Genomic DNA, 26,952 nt, shown 5'->3' with positions numbered 1-26,952 from the left:
ACAATGTTTTAATAATTTTGTTTTATTTTTATGTATAAAATCTGGAATTTCTCTGACATGGTTTGCAACAAGTAGAGTGACCCATTGACATTGTGCTTGATAATGCAATCAATCAATATTTGGCTTTATTGAGAAAAGAGGAGACATTCTTGTTTAACAAGAAGAGCACTGCAAATGTTTTATTTCACTGAACTCATTAAACTCGTTTTAACTCAAGTTTTATTAGTCACAGCTTTCAAACCATGATGGTACACCACTTCTGCTCCTGAAGTCAAGCTGAAAGATATTTTATTGGAACATGCAGTAGTGTGCGGCACACTAGCGTAAATGCATGCAGAGTCACTGCCAAAGAAAACATGAGAAAAACAACACGCTACAAAGAAGAGATTTGGAATTCATTGAGAAACTGTGCAAAACAACATAGCATTACAATCCTTTTCTGAATCAGCCTCGAACCCAAAAGGGCTGGGTAAAAACACGAGGCATTTGGCTGAATGAAACTCGATTATATTGTGTCTGTGTAAAGTTCCTCCACAGCCCTAAAGTACTCCCACAACAATAAGACCCCTGAAGCAAGGAAGCAAGGCAAAAAAGGTGAAAAAAGCAAGCTACAATTTTTACAAACAACACAGATACACTTATTATAAGCACCATGAATTTAACATCTAGATTTAACCTTCCCATTTCAACATCCCATCCAAACTTCACTGTTAAAAACAACATAAACTAATATAAAATAATAACAATATAACAGTACATATCAATAATATTATTATAAAAGTGTCAAGCAAACAAAGAGCCCTTAAAAAGTGAACTGATAATGTTAAGACTTTACTGTAAAACACTTATGAAACAATGACCATTATTATGGTTTTGAGCAAGTTGTAAGAGATCAAATTTCTTTTTGAAGTTTCCATTACTTGTTTTTATTGCTCCTTCCTTTTCTCTTTCAGGCCTATTCGCATCAAGAACAATAACTATAAAGATAACGATAACTTATATTATCATTCACATCAACAGACGATAGCATTCAGTTTATTATATGGATGCTGCAGTTTTGTCGTCTGCCCCTTTAAATGCTTGAGCTCTTTAAAATGTGGATTCTGATTGGCTGTCATGTTTTTATCATACATCAGCTGAATAAAATCGGCCTGATAGTGATTCCAACAAAAGTTATCACTATAGTTGTGGTGTGGACTGTGCTTTACTTCTAATTTTATTCTTTAAATTTTATTTCATTTTTAAAACTATCTTTATCATTATAGTTAACATACTTGGTGTGAACCTTTAGACTTCATAAACAAATACATCCAAAGATACGTAATAAAAATGATTTGCAAACACGGTTGACACCATTTTGGCCCACTTTCTCCAAGATTTTTCTGTTCTGTTTCAATTCCAGCATTGTTATTTGTCCCCGAATCTCTCTTTTCATCCATTCTCTACTTTTTATAGTTTCCGAACTGAATGGCCAGTCGGTCTCCAACGCAGCGAAAAGTGGCAGGCTGCACCTCCCAGTAGTTCACCGGGTTGCCATAGAGGCTAATGCCATTATAGAAGCTCCTCTTCATGCCAAAACCCCGAGGGCAGAAGGCATTAACATCCACTCGACTTATGTTGTTGGAATGAAGGTAGACCACCTGAAAAACAAAGCAAAAATCAATAATCGTGCATGTGTGAATGGGACACTTTTTGTTCATGTTTGATATCTCGCACCTGCAGGTACTTCATGTCTGGCAGACCCATGGGGATGCGGGTCAGCCGGTTGTTTTCCAAATGCAGCTCCCTGAGATTAGGGACGTATGATAGGCTGCCGTTCTCAATCATCCGGATGTGGTTGAAACCCAGACCCAATCTGGCAAACAAGCACAAGCACAACAATGAATAAGCAACAGACAATAGATGGGCCGCACACATTGTGACAGGCATCTAGTGAGGTGGAAACACAATAGACTGGAAACACTGTGAACAGGCACTGGGTCAACTGCAGCCCCGCAGGACAAGCTGCACTATAAAAATACAGCACATGCAGGATTTCTCTGCAAAAAAGAGATTTGCATGAGTTAGACCAATATCAGGGTTATTATTTCACAATTATTTTGGTTTTTAATTTCAGTTTAGTTTAAGCTTGCTTTAATGATGCATAATGAAAATGATTTTTGTTAGTTTTATTTAAATTCCCTAATGTTTTCATCCCATATAACATACAAATTGTGAAAGAGATACAATAATAAATAAATACATTTCTTAAAGTCATTTGTCAATTTCAAAATATCAAAACAGCTGCAGTACTTGCTGACAATGAAATGTGCCATTGTGGGTACATTTAGCAGTAAATTTGTAACTGCCATCACTCAGGCATCTCTAGGGCATCTATGATTCAGCACCATCAGATGGTCCACACAGGAGAACAACTAGTCACTGGATTTGCCAAAGTTATCAAATTCATGGCATACAATCTTTTAAATATAGTTACAAATTTAGTTTGAGGCCATTTGGATTGACCATATGAGAATTATTTGCTGAATTCTGAACACTGGGTTATTATTGTGATTTCAGACCAATCGTCATCAAATAGTGTTACATTGTGTTACATCAGACAATCCCACTCTGTCTAGTTACTAGTATTTGATCAGAGCACACTTTTTTGAGTTTGAGTGGAGTCCAAGACATTAACCAATTGAGTTTCGGTGGGAGACGTTTATCAATGTCTTGTTTTCTTAATTTTATGTTGTTACTTTTTTTCTTTAATCTTTCATGTTACACATGATTTGGATTTGGATTAGTCCAAAATGTCCAAGTATGTGTCAAATTCGAGTACAAGTCCGTCCAAATTCATTCATAATTCCAGTCCAAATCTGAGTCCAAGTACCCCAACTCTACTAAAGTCAGACCATCTAGAATTTACTAAAAACCTACAACAACAACAACAACAACAAAAAACACTTTCTCTGTAGTGTTATTTCTTTTTTAGTTTGTTATAATGTACGCTTCAATTTCAGTTTAGTTTTTTGCAAACATCCATTTTCTTAATTTATTTTAAAATATTGTTTCATTGCAAGCTTTTGTCAGCACAATAGTTTAAGTTAACAACACTTTTGAGATTACACAAACTAAACTGCCAATTGTGATTTTTATTTTATTTTTAATTTAAAAGATAATCCTTGACTTTAAGTGAAATAACTGCAGCTGATTTCAGTAAAAATAAAGAGATTTCACAGAAAAATAGATTTTCAGGAGCCTAAGATTACAAACATAGGGTCTATAATCACGTATGATTGCTAACAAGTTCAACTGCATATTCTGTATAAAAAGATCTTGTTTCTGCAAACTGAATTTATGGTAAATATTTAGTTTTTTTCACCCACATCATTAAAATGTCATACACCAGGTGGCGCTGTTGCTTTATAGAGAGCCCACAGGCTGGGAAAAGGCATGTTGTGTGTTGGGGTGCAGGACAGTTATGAGTGGCTTCACCTGTACAGGTGTTTATAACGGCTCAGGTCCTCTAGTTCAATGGCCTGGATCTGGTTATTGTCCAAGTGGAGCTCATGAAGACTGTCGGGGAGGTCTGGAAGGAGAGGAACATTCATCATTATATAATTGGAAGTAGCACCACGTCTCTGCTCTTAACATTACATTAAAACTCATGCAAATTGTGATTTATGTCCAAAGATATTCCTAAAGCTCATTCAAGTGAGAAACTGAGTAATTATCCAAATGTTCTTTCTGAAAATAAATGTTCACCCCTTAATGACTTTTATGATTATTCTAAAGAAGCACCTTTTGGTATTCCAGTGAGTTTGGACTCAGAGACACGCAGGTAGTTGAGTTTCAGGCCTTTAAAAGCGCCAGGCTCAAAGCCACTGTTCTGAATAGGGTTTCCGCCCATCTCTATAAGAAGCATTCAACATCAGACAGAATATCCCATCACAAAAACCAGCAGGCTCCATCTAAAAAAGGAAATGGCTTGGTCAGACTGTAACCTCTATACCACATAATGGCGAGCGCGCATACAAACCAATGCAGTTCATGCTGCCCAGACCAGAGAACGTTCCTTCTGCAACCTTCTTAATACGGTTGTCATGAATGCGCAGCTCCACCAGGGATGGGGGAAGGTTCATGGGTACCACTGTCAGGAGGTTACGGGAAAAATAAAGCTTTTTTAAGTGTAGGAGGGGTGCAAAGGTTCGCGGGTGGACTTTGGAGATCTTGTTGTTGACCAGTGACAGAGCCTGGTGGGAGACAGGAAGATGTTAGCATTTGGTTCACGGAAAGTCATGAAGACATGATTAATAATAGCTTGACCATGAGCATTAAATATGTACACAAAATCAAATGACTTATAAATGATGTTATAACTTAATGTCTTGTTCTTTTTTTCTTCTTCAGGCCATGTCAAATATTGTGTTTGGTGAGAGAGGCTGAGTAAATATTAGGGATAAATATTGGGGATAATATGAGTTCTAAGAAGGGAACTAAAACATTCAGTTTGGCTCCGGCCTGTGTTTCCCGAACTACAGGAGCATTCTTCTTCAGAGACTTGAACTGTTTGAACATCCTGTCAGGCTATTTTGCACAGAGTGCCAAACGTAAAGTAATGCGTGCTGCAAACGACAGACCAATTTTTCAAGAGGTAGCCAAAACACGCTTGTCTTGTTGTTTCTTATGTAAAATATATAAAATAAAAATCTTAAATATTAATGTTAAAATGTAAATATTCAAACTAAAGGTACATCTAAATCTACAGCATTAAAGTAAATAGCGACATATTTCGCTAATATAGAGCTTGATGGGATGCATCAGTCAACGGCGAATAAAAAAAAACTAAAAAATCAGGCTGTGAGACTGGCAGACAGTATATGTATACAGTATTATGAACTTTTCATTTTCAGTAATATGTTAGTGTTTTGAGAAACATCATTTATTTTACATTCTGCCTCATCTATATTTATTTTTCTCACTTATCCCATTATTAAAGGGTTAGTTCACCCGAAAATGAAAATTCTGTCATTAATTACTCACCCTCACGTTGTTCCAAACCCGTAAGACCTTCATCCATCTTCGGAACACAAATTAAGATATTTTTGATGAAATCCGAGAGCTTTCTGACCCTGCAGCAAGGGAACTACCACGTTCAAGATCCAGAAAGGTAGTAAGAACATCGTTAAAACAGTCCATGTCACATCAGAGGTTCAACCGTAACAGTTTCTTCTCTTCCGTGTCAGTCTTCGCTGTGCATTCAATGCGAGTACCACAACGCATGGTTGCATCATAAATAAAATTAAATTAAGGATGAACCACTGATGTGACATGGACTATTTTAAAGACGCCCTTACTACCTTTCTGGGCCTTGAACGTGGTAGTTGCGTTATTAGTGTCTATGCAGGGTCAGAAAGCTCTTGGATTTCATCAAAAATATCTTAATTTGTGTTCTGAAGATGGATGAAGGTCTTACGGGTTTGGAATGAGATGAGGATGAGCAATTAATGATAGAATTTTCATTTCTCATTTCTTTGATCACCATCAGTGTCTTACATAGAGGTTTGAAAGTCCTTTGAAGTCATTCTCCTTCAGTTCTGTGATGCGGTTGTTCTGCAGGTCCAGGAGTTTGGTGTCTCTGGGAATTTCCTTGGGCACTACAATCAAATCTAAACATGAAGACAAAATGTTTACAGCTAATTTAAAGCTTGTATGATATAGAGCATACAGATCTGTATACAAATGTCTGTACAGAGAGACCATTAGCTCGCCATCTGGTCTGGATTTCCCCATGACAGGGCTTCTTATTCAACATCAAAATAACAGAATTAAATAGTGAATACAATTGAAAATCTTAATAATTACAGCATGTCTTTGACAAGATATTTAGTTAGATAGAAACCAGTTACTGTGGCCAAATGAGGGCATTTTCAATTCTGTGTTATAGGTTTATATTTGCATTAGTTTATCTTTATTAGAGGCGGGTGACCTGAGGATGTTCTGCCAGCACTTTAAACGTGCACTTTAAAAATCATTTGGGTTCTTTTGCCACACATGGACCACATCACAAAACTATATGTAAACTCCAGCAGAACCACATCAAAGCACAAATCCAGCATTGTGTCTGTTTTAACAGTAAAGTGTCCAAGATTCTAAATCAGGCCAATGATTCATGATGATTTCCAGCAGAGCCCAATAATTTATACTAGGCTGGGTTCAACCTCTGTTGCCTTCCAGCAGTTTATAATGTTCTTGAGAACCACAACTGCCAAGCCATCTAGCTTCCAGCAGGAGCGAAAAGTGAAATCATTGAGATGTTAAGCATATCAAAGGAATATATTGATATATTTTGGATTAAATAATAAAAATGTAATCTCTACAGACAGCATCTGTGGCCTGCTGTCGATTACCACAGAAAATCACTTTGACTTGTTTTTCATTAGTGAAAAAACAACTTCTGGATACCTTAATCAACTCAGCATTTTCACAGAAAAGACTTTTGTTTTTCTGTGTGTCGTAGTGTTTAATATGCTCCTTATTCAGATCTAGGGAACTGCCATCGTCACATTAGCTTCGCATTTTTTTATTTTAAATTTACATTTTTGCAAATGTCAAGTGGACCTGGGGCAATTTACATTCACAATGTACACTGAACACAAACTTTGACGCCAAATGCCGCATACTTTTTGTAGGGAACCTTTCAGCATGCTGTGATATCAGTCTAATACAGTGTAAAACATGGAAAACAGGATGTTTATAATACATTTTTTAAAAGAAATTAATACTTTTATTCAGCAAAGATGCATTAAATTAATCAAAAGTGACTGACACATTAAGTCAAGTCAAGTCAAGTCATCTTTATTTATATAGCGCTTTTAACAATACAGATTGTGTCAAAGCACTTAACAGTATCAAATTGGAGGATAGAGTGTCAGTAATGTATAATGATAAGATTAAACACTCAATTTTCAGTTAATGGCATTTCATTATTGAATTCAGAGATGTCATTGTTTAGCTCAGTTTAGTTTAAATAGTATCTGTGAAATCAAATTGACGATAATCGCTAGAAATTAAGTGTCCCCAACTGAGCAAGCCAGAGGCGACAGCGGCAAGGAACCAAAACTCCCTCTGTGACAGAATGGAGAAACAAACCTTGGGAGAAACCAGGCTCAGTTGGGGGGCTATTTCTCCTCAGGCCAGATGTAATCTTATATATATCTGATATTTCACATGATTACAGTTTTTCCTGTATTTTTAAACAGATAAATTACGCAGTCTTTGCATTTATCTGCTTTGTAATTTTATGCAAATAATATTAGTAATTATTTATCTAGAATTTATAATCAAGCACTGAATAGAGCACCCCTTAACAATTTGATTAACCAACAGAACTGTTTTTGGGTCTAAGGGGGATAAAATACTGCATGATAATAGCAGAAAATCATGTATGAGCATTAAATATTATTTTAAAACTTAATTTCTAAGAATTGTAATCATTTATGAGGTTCTTGTACACAAAACAAAAGAAATGATCCTATAGCATATCATAAGTTCAAGCCATTTTAAGCCAATATACTATAAGCTCAAGTCAAAGATCTTTCCTGTTTTCCTTTTACAACAGTTCTTCCAAGCCATCTGTCCACCTGCCACTCAAACCAACAAGTGTTCAGTGACTTTAACCAGTCGACTGCTGACAAACACAATGAAACCCAAACCCCAGAGCGCAGCACATCGCAGCCCCCCAACCACAGCTCTGCACACATCTACACCCCCTAGTAGGAACATATTTTATGATGAAGGCACATGACCACCTAAATATATACACAATTATGAACATCTGTTATGAATAAGCATCACCATTAATTCAATTACAGCCTACATGGCAGAATAATTTCCAGATACGAAAGAAAATAAAAGAGTGCAGTGGACGGATCAATGTATTACAAGCAAACCTTCATCACAGTGGGAGGAAGCATAGAAAGAACCGCCTAAAGCAAGGGCTGTATTTTTCGATTTTTATATCAAATCCACAAGCATAAACAAAGATGCAATGACATTTTGCGAAAACAAAAACACTTGCAAAGACCAAAACACATGGCATAAAGCATTCATGCACATATGCAAACATAGTCAGACACGCACAAACTAAAAAAGGAATACATATAATTAAAATAATAATAACTCCAAATTTCATAGTTCTTGTTGCTTCTGTCAGTTCAATGGCTGTAAATGTTCTATGAGGATCATAACTTGAGCAAACTTGGCGTGAGAATGAAAGAGAGTGTGTATCTGTAAGTATGATTCTAGAGTTACAGTGGCACTTCAATGGGTGCTGTTGGTGCCATGCAGAAAAAATACACAAACTGGCTAAATTTTGTCTGAAATATAAGGTTTTATCCAATTTCTGGAGACTGCATCTAACCCAGGCCTTCTCACTTACCCACATACTAAAAAGTCATGCTCCACCACTGCTTTATGGGTGCACACATACATGGTGGTTGGCTTGTTTGTTTTGTGTTTATATAATTCTTGTACATATGTTTTTCCATCTGCAGTTTAAGTATTTAGATTTGCAAACTGAGTGCTCGCTGAAAAGCATAACATTCATTTGAATGACAAAAGTTCCTACAAGATGAAAGTAAATGGTTTAACCAATCAGTTCAGTTAAGAGTTTCCTCTTTGATTTTAGGTCTGTTATTTCCTATCCGTGAAAAAGAAAACAAGACCTTCTAAACGCAATCACAATGAAATGAAGTGGCCCCTGTAAAAACAACAAAAACCCTTAAATTTTAGGCCTAAATTACCACTTTTGTGGATGTACTGCTGACAAGACATAACCCAGGACTATTTCCGGCCTTCTGAAATAAACAAACACTCATCAAAGACTTACAAATCTTCATCACTTCTCTTTCTCCCTCGCACATTCCTTTTCACTTTCCCTGTCTATCTCTCTCACACTGTCTTCCTGTAAAACATCCTGTGTGTGTCATAAAAACAACACAGAACCACTCTTACAGCTCAATGGAAATTTACACAGGCATTTTTATTTGTTTCCCATTCAAGCCCAAGTTTTCTTGGAGACTAAACTACAACAAACAGACATGTTTAAAAAAATTTTTTTAATTTAATTTAATTTATCATTTATTATCAGATTCCAGATTTTTATTTGAAAATCTGGAATCTGAGGGTGCAAAAAAAATCAAAATATTGAGAAAATCGCCTTTAAAGTTGTCCAAATGAAGTTCTTAGCAATGCATATTACTAATCAAAAATTAAGTTTTGATATATTTACTGTAGGAAATTTACAAAATATCTTCATGGAACATGATCTTTACTTAATGTCCTAATGATTTTTGGCATAAAAGAAAAATCAATAATTTTGACCCATTCAGTGTATTTTTGGCTATTGCTACAAATATACCCCAGCGACTTAAGACTGGTTTTGTGGTCCAGGGTCACATATTGGCACCCACACCAACAGACAATATCCTTTATTATAAGCCTGTGTTGCTGGTTTGTCATCTGCCACTTTAAATGTTCAAGGATTCTGATTGGCTGTCAAAGTTTGTATTGTTCATCAGCTGGAAAAATCATTTTCAAAGTGATTCCAACAATGTCATTTCACTGTGTCATTATTGTTACACACAGACATAGATAGATAGACAGACAGACAGACAGACAGACAGACAGACAGACAGATAGACAGATAGACAGATAGATAGATAGATAGATAGATAGATAGATAGATAGATAGATAGATAGATAGATAGATAGATAGATAGATAGATAGAAAGATACTCACTTAGGTCTGAGCATTGCACCACATTGACCTGACAATGGCAACCAAAGGGGCATAAAGACACATCCGGCGGCAGCTCCTCCACAGCTGAACCCTCTTCATCTCTCATCATTACCGTCGCCAGATCCCCCACTTCTCCATCCATAGCAAAGTCCCAGAATCCTCTCTGCTCAAAGGGCAGAGCCAATGAGGGAGCAGTCAGGCTGCAGACATTGAGCAGCAGAAGCAGGAAAGAGCGGCAGGAGAACATCGCTGAGATACAGAGACTCACACACACAGACCTGCGTGAGGAAGAGACAAAAAGAGATGAATCATTGTTTATTTCATTTGACATTTATATGTAACTGTGTATCCCGTTCTGAGTGTGACTGTTATAAACTTTCACACACACACAGAGCCTTTACTATGTTTGGAGCTGAATGTGTTAATTACGCAAAGGACAATGTTAATAAGACTCTATGTCCTCTCTCAAGTTCAGCCCACAACCCATTTCCTCAGTTCTGTTTATAATAATTAAAACAGATTTCAAAAGTACATCAAAGGAACAGGATAAAACTAGGTTGTTGTTTGGGGGTTTGGGAGAATATTGTAACATTGCCATCTGAATATGAATACATCATTCAGCACTGGACATGCCCTCCCTGAGAAACACTAAAAGCTTTGACATGGACATGTAAACATTACTCAAAAGTACTAAAAGTACTTTTATTCAAACGTGCATAAAGAAGTTTGTTTGATGTTAAAACATTTCCGTTCATCTTTTGGTATCATATTCTGAAATTTAAAAAAAATTAAGCGAAGGGGAAACTAAAGAGACAAGCGGTGCGTCTGTGTCTGTAGGACAGGTCTGGTCAGACGGTGTGTGGTGGTGGAAAAACTCAAACTGGCCTTCTTAAAACATATCTTAAAACAGGCCATTCATTAGACAGGAAGGAGGTAGGAGGGGATATTTCTGACAGTCCCTGTTTGTGTGTGTGACTAAAAGGGTGGGGAGCCACTCATGATGTCATTTCTCAATGTCTTCCAGCTGAGTCCTGTGACGTCACCAGACATTTTGGGGCTAAGATGTGGTTAAGGATTTGGGGTCTGCAGAACCCACTAGAGGACCATGCTGATACCCTAAACATGGGCCTGTAACCTAAACCGCAAACCCTGTTCAGCGACATACCCCCCATCTGTCAGTTTCTGACTTAACCTTAGCCCTGTGTGTTGAACCTGATCTAACCAAGGCCTAAAATTAAAGCCAACACCTGTTCTAAACCCAAACCAACACCCTAAAGCCAACCTGCATCCTGAACTATAACCCTGAATCATGCATACCTCATAATACCTCACACTGAATGTGATATCTCAAGCAACATAACATTGCAATTATCCTTTAAATCCAACCAGCTGGGGAAAACATTTCAGTAAATCTCACTGCCATCATAGATGATTGTGTAGCAACACTTTAATCCATAGTATTCCCTATACATGCTGGGAAGAAACACATGTGGATGAGTGAGAGGAGCCAGATGTCAGAGAATGTCATGTTTCCCAAGAGAGAAACTCAATGTCTTCCCGTCACAATTTACAGCCACATTCAAATATTTTCCCTCAACAAGATTATAAATCAGGAAGTGAAGATTGAAAAGCTATTGAAAAGCATTAAAAATCCCAGTTACTCAATTAAACGGAAATAAAGTCTCAATTACTGGAACGGAAAAAACTACCCAGAAGAATATTTTTACACAAAAGTAGCTCTTTAAGTTCATTTAACTTTCCTAAAACTTTGTCTTTTGTGTTTGACCTCAACTTTCATTGAAATACTTATAGATACAACTAAAACAGTAAGATTATCATATAATTGTATAGCTGCAAGCAGCGATGGCGGGCCCAAGCCATTAGTGCAAACGCCACCCCGGTGCCCCAGCGGGCACATACATTACAGTAACCCTCTGGCAGTCTGGTTTTAAGGGATACAGCAATGAAAGGGATTAATTCAAACAATCAACTCTGTGAAACGCACACACAGAACAATATATAAAACTTTAGTAATACATTACAATAAGGTTTAAGTTTTTAACATTAACTATATTAATTAACATGAACAGTAAGTATTTATTGAAGTTAGTTAATATTCAAAACTTAAACATTATTAAAATTAAAGTTTTATCTGTTAACATTAGTTAATTCACTGTGAATTAACATGAACATTTTGATTAACTAACATCCACAAACATTAATAAATGCTGTGAAAATATATTTTTCATTGGTAGTTCATGTTAGCTAATGCATTTACTAATGTTAACAAGTAAGACATTATTATAGTGTTACCAAAGCTTTTAATGATTTATAAGCCTTTTTACCGATTTGCTTTTCCATGAACTAACATGAATAATTTTTACTAACACAAATAAATAAAATAAAAATATATTGTTCATACTTAGTTTATGTTAGCTGTGAATTAACCAATGTTAAAAATTATATTATTTAACTGTTAGTTAACATCAACAATAATTACATACCATTTATTAATATTAATTAATATTAAGTCCAAAATGTATTAATACATTATTAAAATTTAAAGTTGTATCTTTTGAACATGACTATTTTTACTAACATTAAAAAGATTAATAAATGCTGTAGAAAATATTTTGTTAATTGTTAGTTCATACTATCAATGAAGAATTAACATGCTGTAAAAATAGAAATAAAAAACATGTTCATGTTCGTTAATGCATTCACTATTGTTAACAAATAAGACCTTATTATAAAGTGTTAATGAAACCTTTAATGATTCATAAGCATTTTTAAAGATTTTATTAATCTATTATTTTTTTTCTAGTGATTAAAGAGATGTTTAAAAGTCTCTCTCTCTCTCTCTCTCTCTCTCACCCACCCACCCACCCGCTCACTCCCACACTCAACACACACACTCACCCATCCCCCCAAATATACAGAGGCATAGTGACATTTTCTGCTATCCATAGTGTATTGTATATTGAAAAATTTGAAGTGTTTGGAAGCTGCACTTTAAAGATACAAGAAAATTACTGCTATCTTTTTTTTACGGTTACTTTAATAAATCACCATCGCCACACCGTTCAAGATATCCTAAATCCGTTTGCAATTTAACATCTTCAGTATATTGGCATCATGTTGACAGAGTTTGGTGTGAACTACTTGTTTCTTCTTGGAGGAGTATGAATTAATTTACAGCCTGATTTTTCCAGAAATTGACATTCAAACAAATATAGCTGGCTTCCTGTTGGTCGTAGCTAATGAGTGTAAATTAGAAAGTTGTCCGGCTTGATGAGAACAATGTATGTGCCAAGTTTGGTGACTGTAGCTAAAACTAACACCCCGAGTTTTGTCAAAAGGTGGTGCTATAGAGTGCCTCCTCCACGCCCGTTTATGAGCTTTTGCCGGTGTCTAACTATCATTAATACTGATATGTGTATTGATTTTTATGAAATTCTAATCATGTTATCTGCCTCAAAATCACCAGACAAGAATATTGAAGTTTGACACGTTGCCATGGCAACAGTATTTTAGATATCAATATTCCCTTCACAGTTTTACATCGGCCGTGTTTTGACAATATTCTGATGAAGTTGGAAGCAAATCGGGTAAAAATAAGATGCTGAATTCAAAGCATTTTGAAAATGACACACTTCCTGTTGCCAGTTGGTGGCGCTATAACTTTGACTCCTAATAGTCACATCTATGCGATCGGCATCATAGAACGAACAAACCCCTGAAGTTTGATTAAAATCAGACAATGTATGTGGATGTTATTAGACACTTCCTGTTTCTCATTTCTCGCCATAACTTCATCGCCTCGCAACAGACAGTTCAAGATATCAAAAATCCCTTCACAATTTAGCATCCCCAATGTCTTGAGATCATGTTCACAGAGTTTGATGGCAATCGGTTGGTAATCCTCAGAGGAGTATATCAAATTCCAGAGCATGCACTTTTTAAACAGCTCTAAATAGTTTCATATGAATACGTGCAAGTATGTGTGAGCTATACATCAAGTTTTCAGACTGTGTTCCAGGACGCACCGTAGAGCCCCTGTGCCACGCCCGGGTCCCAGCCTCTGCGGCGTCCTAATGACCACAGATTCAAGAGTTTTTGAGCATGTTAAGCCCCCCAAAAAGCCCCGGATAGTCGAAAAATAAATAAATAAATAAAAATAATCCTAAGAAAAACAATAGGGCCCTGCATATGGATATTTTTCTATTCTGTGAATCCAAGAAGACCTCCCATGAACTTAATTTTTTGTTTATTTCTAAGTTAGATAATATCATTTGCCATTCAAAGATGAACAATGAATTGAGGGACACCTATAGGTCAAAAAACTAGCCTCAGTTCCTGTTTATGCATAGCAAACTCACAGTAAAGACTCCCATTAAGCTTAGAGGGATCTCACACAAAAGTTGTTCATGTAAATGTGTCCGTTAAATCCTTTATGTCTCCCATTTCACACAGCGTCTGTGTCATTAGCTGAGTAATGAGCATGGATGCTTTTGCCGTTCCCCTTGGCTACTCCTCAATCATCTTCTGTGAACATTCACGCTTGTTGTCTAGGTCTGAGGCAACAGAAAGATCTTTGAAATGACTACAAACAGACATTTACATTAAAAATTTGTCATGGTGCCTGACAGTTCCCAGAGCTGACCATATGTCGCTATTCCAAACATTTGCTAAATATCAGTTCATCCAAGGTAGGCATTAAAGCCTAAAGTATCCAATGGAATCCCATTCTTCATCCTGACTTGCCAACATCTATGTGTGTTCCTCTCATATCATCTACCCATCTTTCACTGTAAAGTCAAACACGTGGGAAAGCGACAGCCGTTTTTTATGCCGCTGACCTGGAATAAAAGCAAGCAGGGAAGAAAATGTACCCATTTGTAAAAATAGCGGCTAAATTATACCACGCTCCCCAAAAAAGGTCTGGTTTGGACTGGCCAGAGGAATGCGAGGAGAGGGCCGAGGCACAATTACACACAAGTCCTTGCATCCAGCTCTTCACGGAAGAGTTTGAAAACTATATGCGTTATTTATGAACACAAGCATCATAATACGGGTAAGTATATGTGTCGTTTTTATGGGATAAAATACTGTTCCAAGCAGAAACTCTTTAATTAGAAGCTGCTCAACAAAACAAGGTGTCTTGAGTAGGATCTCAAAAGTTATGTTCGCACATCAGCAGAATATGGTTGTGCTGTAGTGCTAAATACAGCTATGCAGGCCACCATACTGGGAATAATATTGTCACAAATGCGACAGAAAGTGTCTTAGCATCATTACAATCTAGTTGGATTTTGCAAATGTTATAAAAAAGTTATTTCTAAATGTTTTCTTAACATTCCGAACATCCTGTTTTTTTATATTTAAAAACATTTTATGCAAAAATAAAGGAAGCATTCCATTTTATATTGTAAACATTATGGAACTGTTACTTTTGAATGTTCTCTGAGCATTCTGAAACAAGTAGTACAATTTTTCTAAAACATTTCAGAAAAAAAACATTCCATGAACGACATTTTTGAGAACATTATTATGTTTTGAGAACATTATTAAAGACCTGATAACAATGACCTAACATTCTGTTAATGTTCCTGTAAGAATGTTTGTTCACAACTTTAAATTCAAGCTTGCCTGAATGTTAACCAAAGTTCTGAGAATGTTACCTGTTAGCTGGGGATGTGATTTGTGAACAAATGACTCTTAAAGGGGACATCGGATGCCCATTTTCCACAAGCTAGTATGATTCTTTAGAGTTCACCTGAAAAGTCTGTAATATACTTTGGTTAAAATTCCTCAAAGTTTGTGTAAAACAACACCCTTTTAACCTTGTCAAAAACAGCAATGTTCACAGTATAAGCCATTTCAGTGCATGTTGCTTAAAATGATAATGAGCTGCTGCTCATAACAAACCGGCCGCGTGTTGTCTTTTACATTTTTTTAACTTTTCTGAGCTGGCAGACACGCCAGAACTAAATGCAAAATGCAAAAAGCGAAAAAATAAATAAATTTAAAAAAATGTAAAAAAATTTAATTTGATATCCCCTTTAAGAACCGCTTTTTTATAATGAGTAAGGATTCACAAAACAGCCTCAAACTCATTGGAGAGTGAATCACTTATCCACTCAGTCATTTGATTAGTTCAGAGTCATTACTGATTAAACTGACTTCCTCACCGAAGAGTCATTTTGATTCAAAGTCTGATTCAAAATAAACCAGAGCCATAACTGTGACTTAGAATTTAGTGAGACTTACATACTAAAGATCTGAGTCAGACCTGTTAGTAAATATACTAGTGATTCCAAACAGTGACCGCATGAAAGCAGCCAATAAGCAAAAGTCATACATCTGATGCCTTTGACAAAGAAAAACAAACTTTAGCTGAAACAAAGATAATCTTATCCCACGGCCTTAGCCAAATACATCAGTGGACAATGCAAAGCTCACAGCACTTCAGTCTAAAGACACAGTCCTCTCCAGAACGGTGACTTGAGGAATGGTATGGCCTAGACATAACAACTGCTTCTGCTGCTAATTACACAGCACATACTCCTCAACGTGGAACGCAGACAGCTATTTCTATCACTCAAAATATCAGACTTAAAGTCACATGAACATGTGAATGAAATTAAGAGAGAGTGGAGGTAGAGCTGATGACAGAAGCAAGGTGAAAGCGAAAGTGCTGTATTCTCTTAGCTAAGAAGATGCACTGTTTGTCTGTATACACACCACTGCTCCGGGTGTGTGTTCACAGTGTGTGTGTGTTCACTGCTGTGTATGTGCACTTTGGATGGGTTAAATGCAGAGCACACATGTCACTTCACCTTCACCTTTATAAAGACCAGTTTATTTTCAGCATAATTTCTCCAGTCTTCAGTGTCACATGATCCTTCAGATATCATTCTGATTTGCTGCTCCAGAAACATTTCTTATTATCAATGCTGATAAAATTGATATTTTTTTTGTTTTGTTTTTTAGAATTCTTCAATGAATAGAAATAGAAATAGAAATCTCAAAAATTCGAAATGTTTTTGCTGTCACTTTTGATCAATTAATGGTGGCCTTACTGGGAAAAAAAAAGAGAGAAAAACTAAAAGAAAAAGAAAAAAACTTACTGACCCTAAACTTTTAAATGGTATCGTATAAGCATATAAAAACGGTTTAATGTGCCAGATAAAATACACTTTCAGTATATTTTAAAATGTTGTTGCCTTTTAATTAATAAATACAAATTTAATTAGTTGTCATATTTTATTAATATACTCTTTATTAAATTGTTTCAAACCTCTGACACATAATTGTTTCAAACAATGATGGGATAAGCAAAGCATTACTGATTTGTATATATTTTTTTAAATATAGCTTTCCATAGCATTATGTTTCTCTTGCAATTTTGACAAAACCTCTTTTATGCCTGCCAACAAGATAGCATTGCCTTGAAATTCACAAAACAATGTTCAAAATGTTTCAGTTTACAAGGCATATGCACCTTAAAAATAAAGGTTCTTCAGTTTGGAGTTGACTATATAATTCTGTGGAGATTAACTGGTTCATGACTTCTGTGCAGTACCATTACTATCATGGTTTGTTTGATTTTGTTTTGAGGAATGCAGAAACGTTGTGATGAGTAATAAATTGCTTTTAATAACTAATAGTGTGATTATATATATTTAAATACTGGAAAAATAATGCTTGATTTCTGTTGAGGTTACATTTAGTCTTCGTCTTCTTTTTGTCTATTAAACTTATAAAACAATGTTCTTTAATGAGCATCAATACATGTCTGTTCTCTTCATTAAAACAATTAATTTCTAAATCTCCACCTAGTCTGGTGTTTCTGAAAAAGACAGACAGTAATTAACTAAATGTCAGATTTTAATAATAGAGCGCACAGCAGACGCCTCTCCCGAAATGACTGAGCAGTGCCCACACAGAGATCTCTCTGAACACTGCAGCATGTTTCCCATGATTACTGTAATAATAATAATAAAACACAACACTAACACATTAGCCAAAAAGGGAATTTCCCTGCACACTGTGAGCCATGTGTTTATGTCTGATTTGTATGTCTTTAATACTCATTCATAGAGTTAAGGCTGAAAAGCTAAAAGCCAAGGTTATGGCATGCCTGCCATTGAGTTATACAAAGAACCACAATCTATAAATAAGACGAGAGATAAAACATCGGAGGAGTGCAGAAATATGAAAAAGTGCTCCATCAAAATCTGCTCCTGACCTCTTCACAGGATGATTTGTTAAAAAACCAAACAGTACAGGGAATTGTTTCATAACTAGGCAGTTATCAGAAAGGTTTAACTGTGGCTTTGTGAAAACTATAAGGGATACTAAAAGGGATACTGTAAAGCAGTTTGAAAGTTGTGAAAATTCTGTGATCTAGGACCTTTATAAAGTGCATGCCATTGTAATGACTAGTCTATGCCTCACAGGCTTGTTTACATCCTCACTAAATTCAATATGGCGTCTAACCTGATTAAGGTCTATTGTCATAATCAATTAAAATCAGTTTCCTCATTTAATTTCTTCGTGTTTTTTGGAATGTTGGTTTATTTTATGTTATGGCCAATAAATAAATGTCCTTTATTTAAAAATGCCCAATAAAATGAAAAATCAATTGTTTTATCAAATTAATGTTGTTAGATCACATTATAATGTACAATATAAAATATGGTTAACTATTCAGTTTTTTAGATCTGAAGAAAAGGATATTTGAATTAAAAAAATATATATATATTATCAACATTCTTCAATGGTTAAATATTTGCTTTATTCTTGCACTGATCCTCTGCATTAAAGGGGTCATTGGATGCCCATTTTCCACAAGATATGATTCTTTAAGGTCTTAATGAAAAGTCTATAACATACTTTGGTTACAATTTCTCAATGGTAGTGTAAAAAACACCCTTTTTACCCTGTCAAAATCAGCTCTGTTTTCAGCAAGCTGTTTTTAGTCCATGTTGCTTTAAATGCTAATGAGCTCTGCTGACCCCGCCCCTCTCTTCTGTGGAGTGACGAGCAGACTGTAAACTTTAGCTGCAAAACTGGCTAACTAGCACATTATTAGGAAAGGCGATTTGTAAAGATTCATAAAAAAAACATTATACTAAATTCTTCTGTAGATGAAGCTGGTTCACGAATGATTCACGCAAATATAGACGCATTTAGGCAGCATTCTGCGCATTCACTTCAAAACTAAAGTAACGTTAATCCTCTGTGTCTTCAGCGGCTCAGATGTCGGGAGTAAATGACGACTGTTATATTCATTATTACATCCAACAACAAAACACCTCAATTGCTTAATCGGAGACATCTTGTCTTCCCTGCACCGGAGTCGACTTTGTAGGCAAAAACCCGGAAGCGAGTGCATTTGAGCACTTCCGGTACCATCGTCCCAGAGTCAATGGGTTTTTTGAATGGGATTTTGGTTAAATCCCTAAAATAAGGTCCGTGGTTCACACAGGCTCAAGATACTTTCACGTTTTATTCTACGACATAAAACACAGCAGTTACACCCCACTCATGATTTTTTTTAAACTGTTACGTTTCTTAAAAAAAGACGATTGCTAACAAGTTGCTAAATGGCACTACAGGTGCTGTCGGAGACATTCAACGCCAAACAGTTTATCAATTTATAGTATTTTCCAATCGTAGTATAATTTGTAATACAATTAATTGTAGAATAACCAATTAATAGTTTCCCGCATTTTATATTGTTGTTCGACAATGTTTTTTTTTATTTCCCCCGAAATGCAACACAAGTCGGATGGAAGATGCCCCCCCCCCAACAGAAAATTAAATGGCTGATAAAAAACCCTTATCAGCAAATAATATTGTGCAGCAAATAATATTGTGCACATGATATGGCGAGAGTGCTGATACACAGATCTACAGCATTAGGATTTTTCACTGTTTGTATCACTTGTCTGTGTTATCATGTTATAAAGACTGACAGTCTGTGCATTAGTGCTGGGGATTTGTCAGTGACTCTTTCTGCAGGTTACATCATTACGCAGTAGCTGACAGAAAGTGACTAGTGAGAAAATTACTCATTAATTCAAATGATTTACTGTTTCATTTTGATATTGGCATCTTTTCCTTTTTATGGAATAAACACAATGTGCATAATGCATTTAAGGTCTACAAATGTGCATTGATAACACTCATAGCAGAATACGTGGTACTTTTGGTGCATTCCATTTGTACTTTGAAGTAGGAAATTCTGAGTTCCTATTCTAGAAACTTTTAACCGGAATGTTAAATATATAGTTTATTAGCACTTCTCTTTGTCTCAATAAATTCACACAGTACACAGTACTATCCAGCTTCTTTGTGTGAACACAATACTTCAGAATTATCTCTGAAAAATACAGCTTTTTAAGTGTTTTTATTGACTGGTATTGCTAACAATTGACATGTCTATCTTGGTTATTTGACTTGTGTACTGGAATGCGGTCAACTCCAGTGTGACGTCATTCCCAGCTCCAACATCCAACTTTTGAAGTAAATGGAATGCAGCATTAGTAAGTCTGTTATTTACCTAGAGTATTTCTGGATTGTGAAGCTGTGGGGGTACATATACAAAAATGCTGAGAAACACTGCTTTAGAAGAAAAGATTAAAAACTTCATAAATATTTTTCTCTAGTACTTCAAGTGTGATTTTTTATTAAAAAACAAATGCCTTGATCATGAGAAGCTGAATGTTGAGAGTTAAATTATGGCACTTCTCTAACTGACATACCAAAGTTGGGAGGAGGAAGTTGTTCAATTTACTGCACTAACCGTGGGAGCAAGTGAACTCATATGACCTCAGTGAATCTGTGGTTTGTTACATTAGTTAGAAAGAAGAATTTCTTTCAAAACAACAGATTTGACACATTAAATGTTGTCTGATTGGCAGTCCAATGACATGCTTTTAATGTTCAACAACCAATAAAAGTCTGACATCACCAATCAAAATTATATGAAGATTTCTCACAATTAAAGTCAAGCATCTAAAATGAGCCATTTTGTCTGTTGAATGCACATATGTATAGGCTACTTACTTTTCTCTCTCACACTTTCTCTCCTGACAAACCATTGGGTGGTTCTGGGCTCTTTGTGCTTGGCAGGAATTAACTGCTGGCTTGACTGTAATTTGTTAACTTCAGTCCCTAAAAAAGCTTCTGTCTGGCAATGTCTATTACTGCTCTGCGTGAATGTGGCGACTGGCACAACAAAGAGTGAAGGCAGACCTGATCAACAAAGCAGGTTGTTAAAAGAGTTATATTGAGTATGAAACAGTATTTTTTTTAAAAGATATTGGCCATTTCCACAATTTTATATATAGAGAATTCTGAGATAGACTGAATAAGAGAAAGTAAGGGTCAAACGGAAAAGAACAGAGATGCCCTAAAATTTGTGCTTTGAAACGTGTGAGAAATAATTTAAACAATCAGATCAAACTTACTGTAAAAAAAAATATATCATAAAACATCATAGTAATTCTGATAGAATCTGACAATTTTTTATATGAGCATCATGCAGCTATTATTTTTTAGGTGGTAGTGGTGCAGTCATTGCTTTAATGGGGGAAAACACTTTATTAAATGGTGATTCATTGAATTTACTAAATGTTTTTAAGGTAAGTGGTTGCAATCAATTTATTTTAGCTAAATCTAAATAAACAAATTTAGTTGACTAACTTTCAACAAAATTTGTTTATTTAAATGTAGCTAAAATAAATTGTTTGCAACCACTTACCTTAAAAAAATGTTGTATCATTTTTTTCTGTGAGATAGATAGATAGATAGATAGATAGATAGATAGATAGATAGATAGATAGATAGATAGATGCTGAAATTTTGTATGACAGAAAATAACTTGTTTGATTAAATTAAAGGAAGAGGAATATTAAAACGTTTGAACAGGATTGGGAATCGAAAATCAATTCCAATTGCAGAATCGGATACTTAAGTCAGGAATTGGATACTTGTAAAATTTACATTTCAATTCCACCTATATCAATTCCTGTGTGTGCTTTTTTTTTATGTGGCGAAAAGGGGCTGTTAAAAATGTATTTGTCTTTAAATTGTTCATTCAAGAGATTCATTCAAAAACACTGATTCATCCAGTAATGAAACAAGTAAATCTTGAGTCATTGAATCATTCCATTCATAAATTTCATTCAATTCTAATATTTTTTCTTCAGAATTGTGAAAGAACTACAACCTCCATTACAAAAAAAAAAAAAAAAAAAGTCTCAATGTCCAGAATTATGCAGCTCTATTTTGCATTTAAACAGCTCTTAATCGAGTCCAGTTTTTATGTAGCAGGCTGATTTTTGTTTGTGGTATTCAGCAGCAATTAAATGTTTTGCAAAAACAATGACTAAAATATTTTTTAACCACATTGGAATCGATAAGAATCGGAAAAGATAAGCAGAATCGGAATCGGAATTGATCAAATTGAAAGATAAGCAAGTAATTGGAATTGCCACTAAAAAAAAAAAAAATCAAAGCAGACAGGTGAAGATAATATAAAGCATCACTTTCTAATTCTATATCTTTTAAGTATAACATTTTGCGTATTTCTTTATAAACTAAAACTAATTATTTTGTGGAATTAAACTTAGCTCTTTAACCACCCGAAAACCAGGACATCATTTAGCGCATCAATATCTGCACAACATCTGAGCTTCTGAATGAACAGAGAGCAACAAGTTCGCGCATGCATAAATCTAAACTGAGGAAGTTTCACGAGGCTTTGGTTTCATGAGTATGAAATGCTCACTAAGGCTGAAGTAGTTCAGAAACTTTATATCGGACAGCTCTCACAAACGGGTAAGTAGCAAGCCAAATGAAAATGACAATAATAATAATAAAATAATAATGAAGAAAAAACACAAGCAAAATAACCACTAAACGTAAAATAACAAACAAACATTTAGCCTACCTTAATTTGGGCTGCAATATTTCCACACTTCTGCGACCGTGTTTGCTATTTGGGCTTTAAAGCATATATTCTCTTCGGCCTCTAGTTTTAACTGTCTTAACTAACTCCCGCGGGTCATCAAGCCTGTGTCTGTCAGTGAGGCGGAGAGCTGGACTGGTTTCCACGCGGAGGAAATGGGCGCACACAGGCGCGCGGGTTTGGGTGGGTTGAACAGTGCCACAACTTCAGCCAACCGGCCGCTCTCTCTCATACAGTGATGCGCACTCACTTGTGTGTAGGCTACTTCTTGCAGAACACATTAAAGAAACGATTTCTGACAGAGTTGAAGTTCCATGATTTAATGATTTTCTACACGCCTTCAACTGCAATCAAGCAAATGAAGCGGTTTCTCGAAAGTGGATTTCAAATTCCTGCACTGATGTCCTGACAAAAATGTCACCATCGTAACCGCAAATTTTCCGCCAAAATACCATTTGCTAGTTACTGTAATCATAATAAATTAATGTTGCTATATTTGTGCTTTTCAGATATTTTCTATTTCTATTTAGGCTACCTTCCAAATAGGTAACTTTACAAAATGAAAAATGTTAATTAGTTAGCAAATATAGCCTAATAATTACGTGTTATTTGAACCATTTGCACACTGTATGTAACAAAAAAAGTAGGCTTTTATAATTTTATTAATAATCACAATAATCACTGGAACTTTTCTTCTCAATCTACAGTCATATATCAAGTAATGAGGATGTTTTGCGGGAACAGATAATTATCAGTTAGACAGGTTTAACTCTGAGGAATTTAATACCCAAAGGTGAATGAAATTCATCCAAGATCTAATGAATCATTAGGTGTTAATATCAGTTTTGCCTGTCAAAACCTATTTCATAAGAAACTTAATTTCTTTGAAGTCGAGAGCAAAAGACTGCCTGGAAAATGCAATGCAATACAAAAAAAATAAAAATCTTATAAATATGTCAAAAGGTCAAACTTTTTGTTACATTATTCCATTCTCTCAGCTATTTAGATATTCATCATTGATACTTTGTCTTTTCCAGTTTGATCAGCTTTCTAACACCAATGATGAACTGTTTTAACAGCAGTTAACTCAGTGTAGCTTGTATTTTATTTCCATGTTTGAGGTTGTGGAGATGGACATAGCTGTGGCTTCATGTAGCACTTTCTGAGGAGACAGTCTACCGTAGCATTAAAGAGATTCACTCAGATGCACAGAGAAAGCTGCAGGCAAGACGTTATAGTCTGCAAGGGGACATCAGTGATTACATTAAAATGCACCCTAACATTAGACAGTGGAGAGCTACATAATCTAATATTGAAGAGTTCTACTTTCTTCATCATGATTTATGGATATGCTCATTTAATTCATGTAATGCTGAGCTATAGAAAGTATGGTTTAGCTCATGATGATGCTGTGTTTCAGGTCTGTTTCCTATTTACCATTGGCAACCTGTGCTGTTATTCATTTCAGCATTTAGTTAATTCTACTGCCAGCACCCACTCACTGACTACAGCTGGAGGAATGAGAACAGAAACTGGTAGATTTTCTGAAGATGATCAAGGAAAAACATTTTCCTGATGCCAAAGGGCACTAATTATATTTTTCAAATGAGGTACAAAGTCAGTATGGATACTTTTAGTTTAACAGTGACAGCGCCCCATCCGCTCCATCATGTACAGATCTTTTAGTATGATGGACTGTCCGCTTTCTCACTGAACACATCACCTCCGCCTTCATCTTTCTGTCAGCTGTCCTGTTCATCTTTTTTGTGTGCGATTCTACAACAATATGTGACCCTGGACCACAAAACCAGTCTTAAGTCGCTGGGGTATATTTGTAGCAATAGCCAAAAATACACTGTATGGGTCAAAATTATAGATTTTTCTTTTATGCCAAAAATCATTAGTATATTAAGTAAAGATCATATTCCATGAAGATATTTTGTAAATTTACTACTGTAAATATATCAAAACGTCGTTTTTGATTAGTAATATGCATTGCTAAGAATTCATTTGGACAACTTTAAAGGCGATTTTCTCAATATTTAGATTTTTTTGCACCCTCAGATTCCAGATTTTCAAATTGCTGTATCTCGGCCAAATATTGTCCTATCATGACAAACCATACATCAATGGAGCTTATTTATTCAGCTTTCAGATGATTTATAAAACTCAATTTCGAAAAATTGACTCTTAAGACTGGTTTTGTGGTCCAGGGTCACATATTAAGTCTGAAATGTATTTGAAGCTGGTCAGTATAACTACACTGTGGATGGATGCAATGCAATGATGTAAGGAACATGTCTGTGTATATGCTTGTACCGTGAACAATTTCCATTCTCTTTTCACTCTTTGTAATGGAATGCCCCGTGCTTTGGGTTCACTGTCCAGTAGGGGGGTTTATGGGCTGCTACCCCCTTCTTGCTCCAATAATAACAAACACAGGAAGCTGCTGTCGCTGGACAAGGGCAGAAAGAGGACAACACAGATGGACAGAGTTTCTTAGTCTTATTACATTAAAACAGATGAATTTCGACCTGCATTTTATTTTTGGACATGGTGCTTTTGACTATACTGGACATATGATTCAACATTTACATGTAAGGTAAAAGCAGATGCTTTTATCCAAAATGAATTACAAAAAGTAGAAGCACTGCATTTAAATAGCTGCAAGTTAAAGGAATAGTTCACCCAAAATTGAACATGTGCTGGAAATGTACTCACCCTCATTCTGTCCAAGATTTAGAGTTTGTTTCTTCATCAAGAAGTTTAGAAATTTAGCATCACATCACTTGCTCACTAATGGATCCTGTGTGGTGAATAGGTACTGTCCAAACAGCAGATAAAAACATCACAATAATCCACAAGTTATCCACAAGAATTCAGTCAACTTGGTGGATTCTGATGTGAGAGGACAACTAAGGAAATTTCTCCAGATCTGCTGAAATGAAAACTTATATGTACCGAGACTTGCTACTGCCAATACGTCCTGCTGCTGTGAGCATGTAAGAAATACTGCTGGTGCACATATAACGTATATGAAATAACCCCCATATAGCACATATGACATGGTAGGCCAGCAGCCATATCACCCTGCAGCCCAAGACTGGTTGCCCACTGAAGCTAAGCAGGGCTGAGCCTGGTCAGTACCTGGATGGGAGACTTCCTGGGAAAACTAGGTTGCTGCTGGAAGAGGTGTCAGTGAGACCAGCAGGGGGTGCTCACCCTGGGGTCTGTGTGGGTCCTAACGCCCCAGTATAGTGATGGGGACACTATACTGTAAAAAGCAACATCCTTTGGATGAGATGTTAAACCGAGGTCCATCATGGCCGCCTAATCATCCCCATACACTGATTGGGTTCATCACTCTTGTCTCCTCTCCACCAATAAGCTGGTGTGTGGTGGGCATTCTGGTGCACTATGGCTGCCGTCACATCATCCAGGTGGATGCTGCACACTGGTGGTGGATGAGATACCCCCTTACAATGTAAAGTGCTATATAAATGTAATACATTTTTATTATTATTATTTATGAATTACCCCGTAGCAGATCTATACATGTGGAGCTGGGGAAGGTGGAGGGTTTCAGAACGTGCTGCAACTGCTACAGTAAGCACTAGCCAAATATTTGAATGTTGAGCAGCAAGCTCATTGGCTACTAATACAAAACGTTTTTTTTCTCCGATGCATTTGCTGGCAAAACTTTTGCATTCCTCCAAGAAACTTGAAATTTGGTCACAAAAGCATTAAACCATATTTTATCCTTATATCACCTCATATTATTTCCATAACCAGTTATATATTTTCATAAGCAAAATTTCTCATTTTTTCCCCCATGACTATGTGCTTTTAGGGGATTTATTTCGTATTCTAAGCTTTATGTAACAATAACATTTTTAGTTTTTTATGTACTTTTTAAAATAAACTATTGACGAAAGAACTTTGTTTTGAGTTTGCGTTTAAATATTAAATTGTGGAATTCATCCAACTGACAAAAAGTTTTTCTTCTAAATAAAAGTAACTGACTAATCAGACAGAAAATGAATTAGAGAGAATAGGAGATGTTTTTGCATATCTGTGAGTATGTGTGAAGGCCAGCCTTGCCTTCCATGGAAGAGCCCGCTTTAAATGTGAAAACAGCTTGAGGCTGAATAAAGAAAGAACAGTGCTTGTCTGTGGGCCAAAGAGG

At 35.8% G+C, this 26,952-nt stretch overlaps 1 protein-coding gene across 1 annotated transcript; it reads right to left on the bottom strand.

The window, feature by feature from the left end:
• Window positions 1-6: 6 nt before the first annotated feature.
• bgnb (biglycan b) lies at window positions 7-23,026 on the bottom strand. Its single transcript, XM_058763008.1, has 8 exons — window positions 22,749-23,026; window positions 9,785-10,062; window positions 5,539-5,651; window positions 4,022-4,235; window positions 3,784-3,894; window positions 3,478-3,571; window positions 1,717-1,855; window positions 7-1,640 (listed from the first exon to the last, which is right to left on the bottom strand). Exons 2-8 carry the CDS (start codon window positions 10,029-10,031, stop codon window positions 1,443-1,445), a joined length of 1,116 nt encoding a protein of 371 aa, XP_058618991.1. The 5' UTR covers window positions 10,032-10,062; window positions 22,749-23,026; the 3' UTR covers window positions 7-1,442.
• Between the last annotated feature and the right edge of the window lie 3,926 nt (window positions 23,027-26,952).

Source organism: Onychostoma macrolepis, chromosome 23 (genome assembly GCF_012432095.1).
Source record: "Onychostoma macrolepis isolate SWU-2019 chromosome 23, ASM1243209v1, whole genome shotgun sequence".
Lineage (NCBI taxonomy): Eukaryota > Metazoa > Chordata > Actinopteri > Cypriniformes > Cyprinidae > Onychostoma > Onychostoma macrolepis.
Note: the sequence above shows the minus strand (reverse complement) of the source record. Positions and strands in the feature narration are given on the sequence as shown.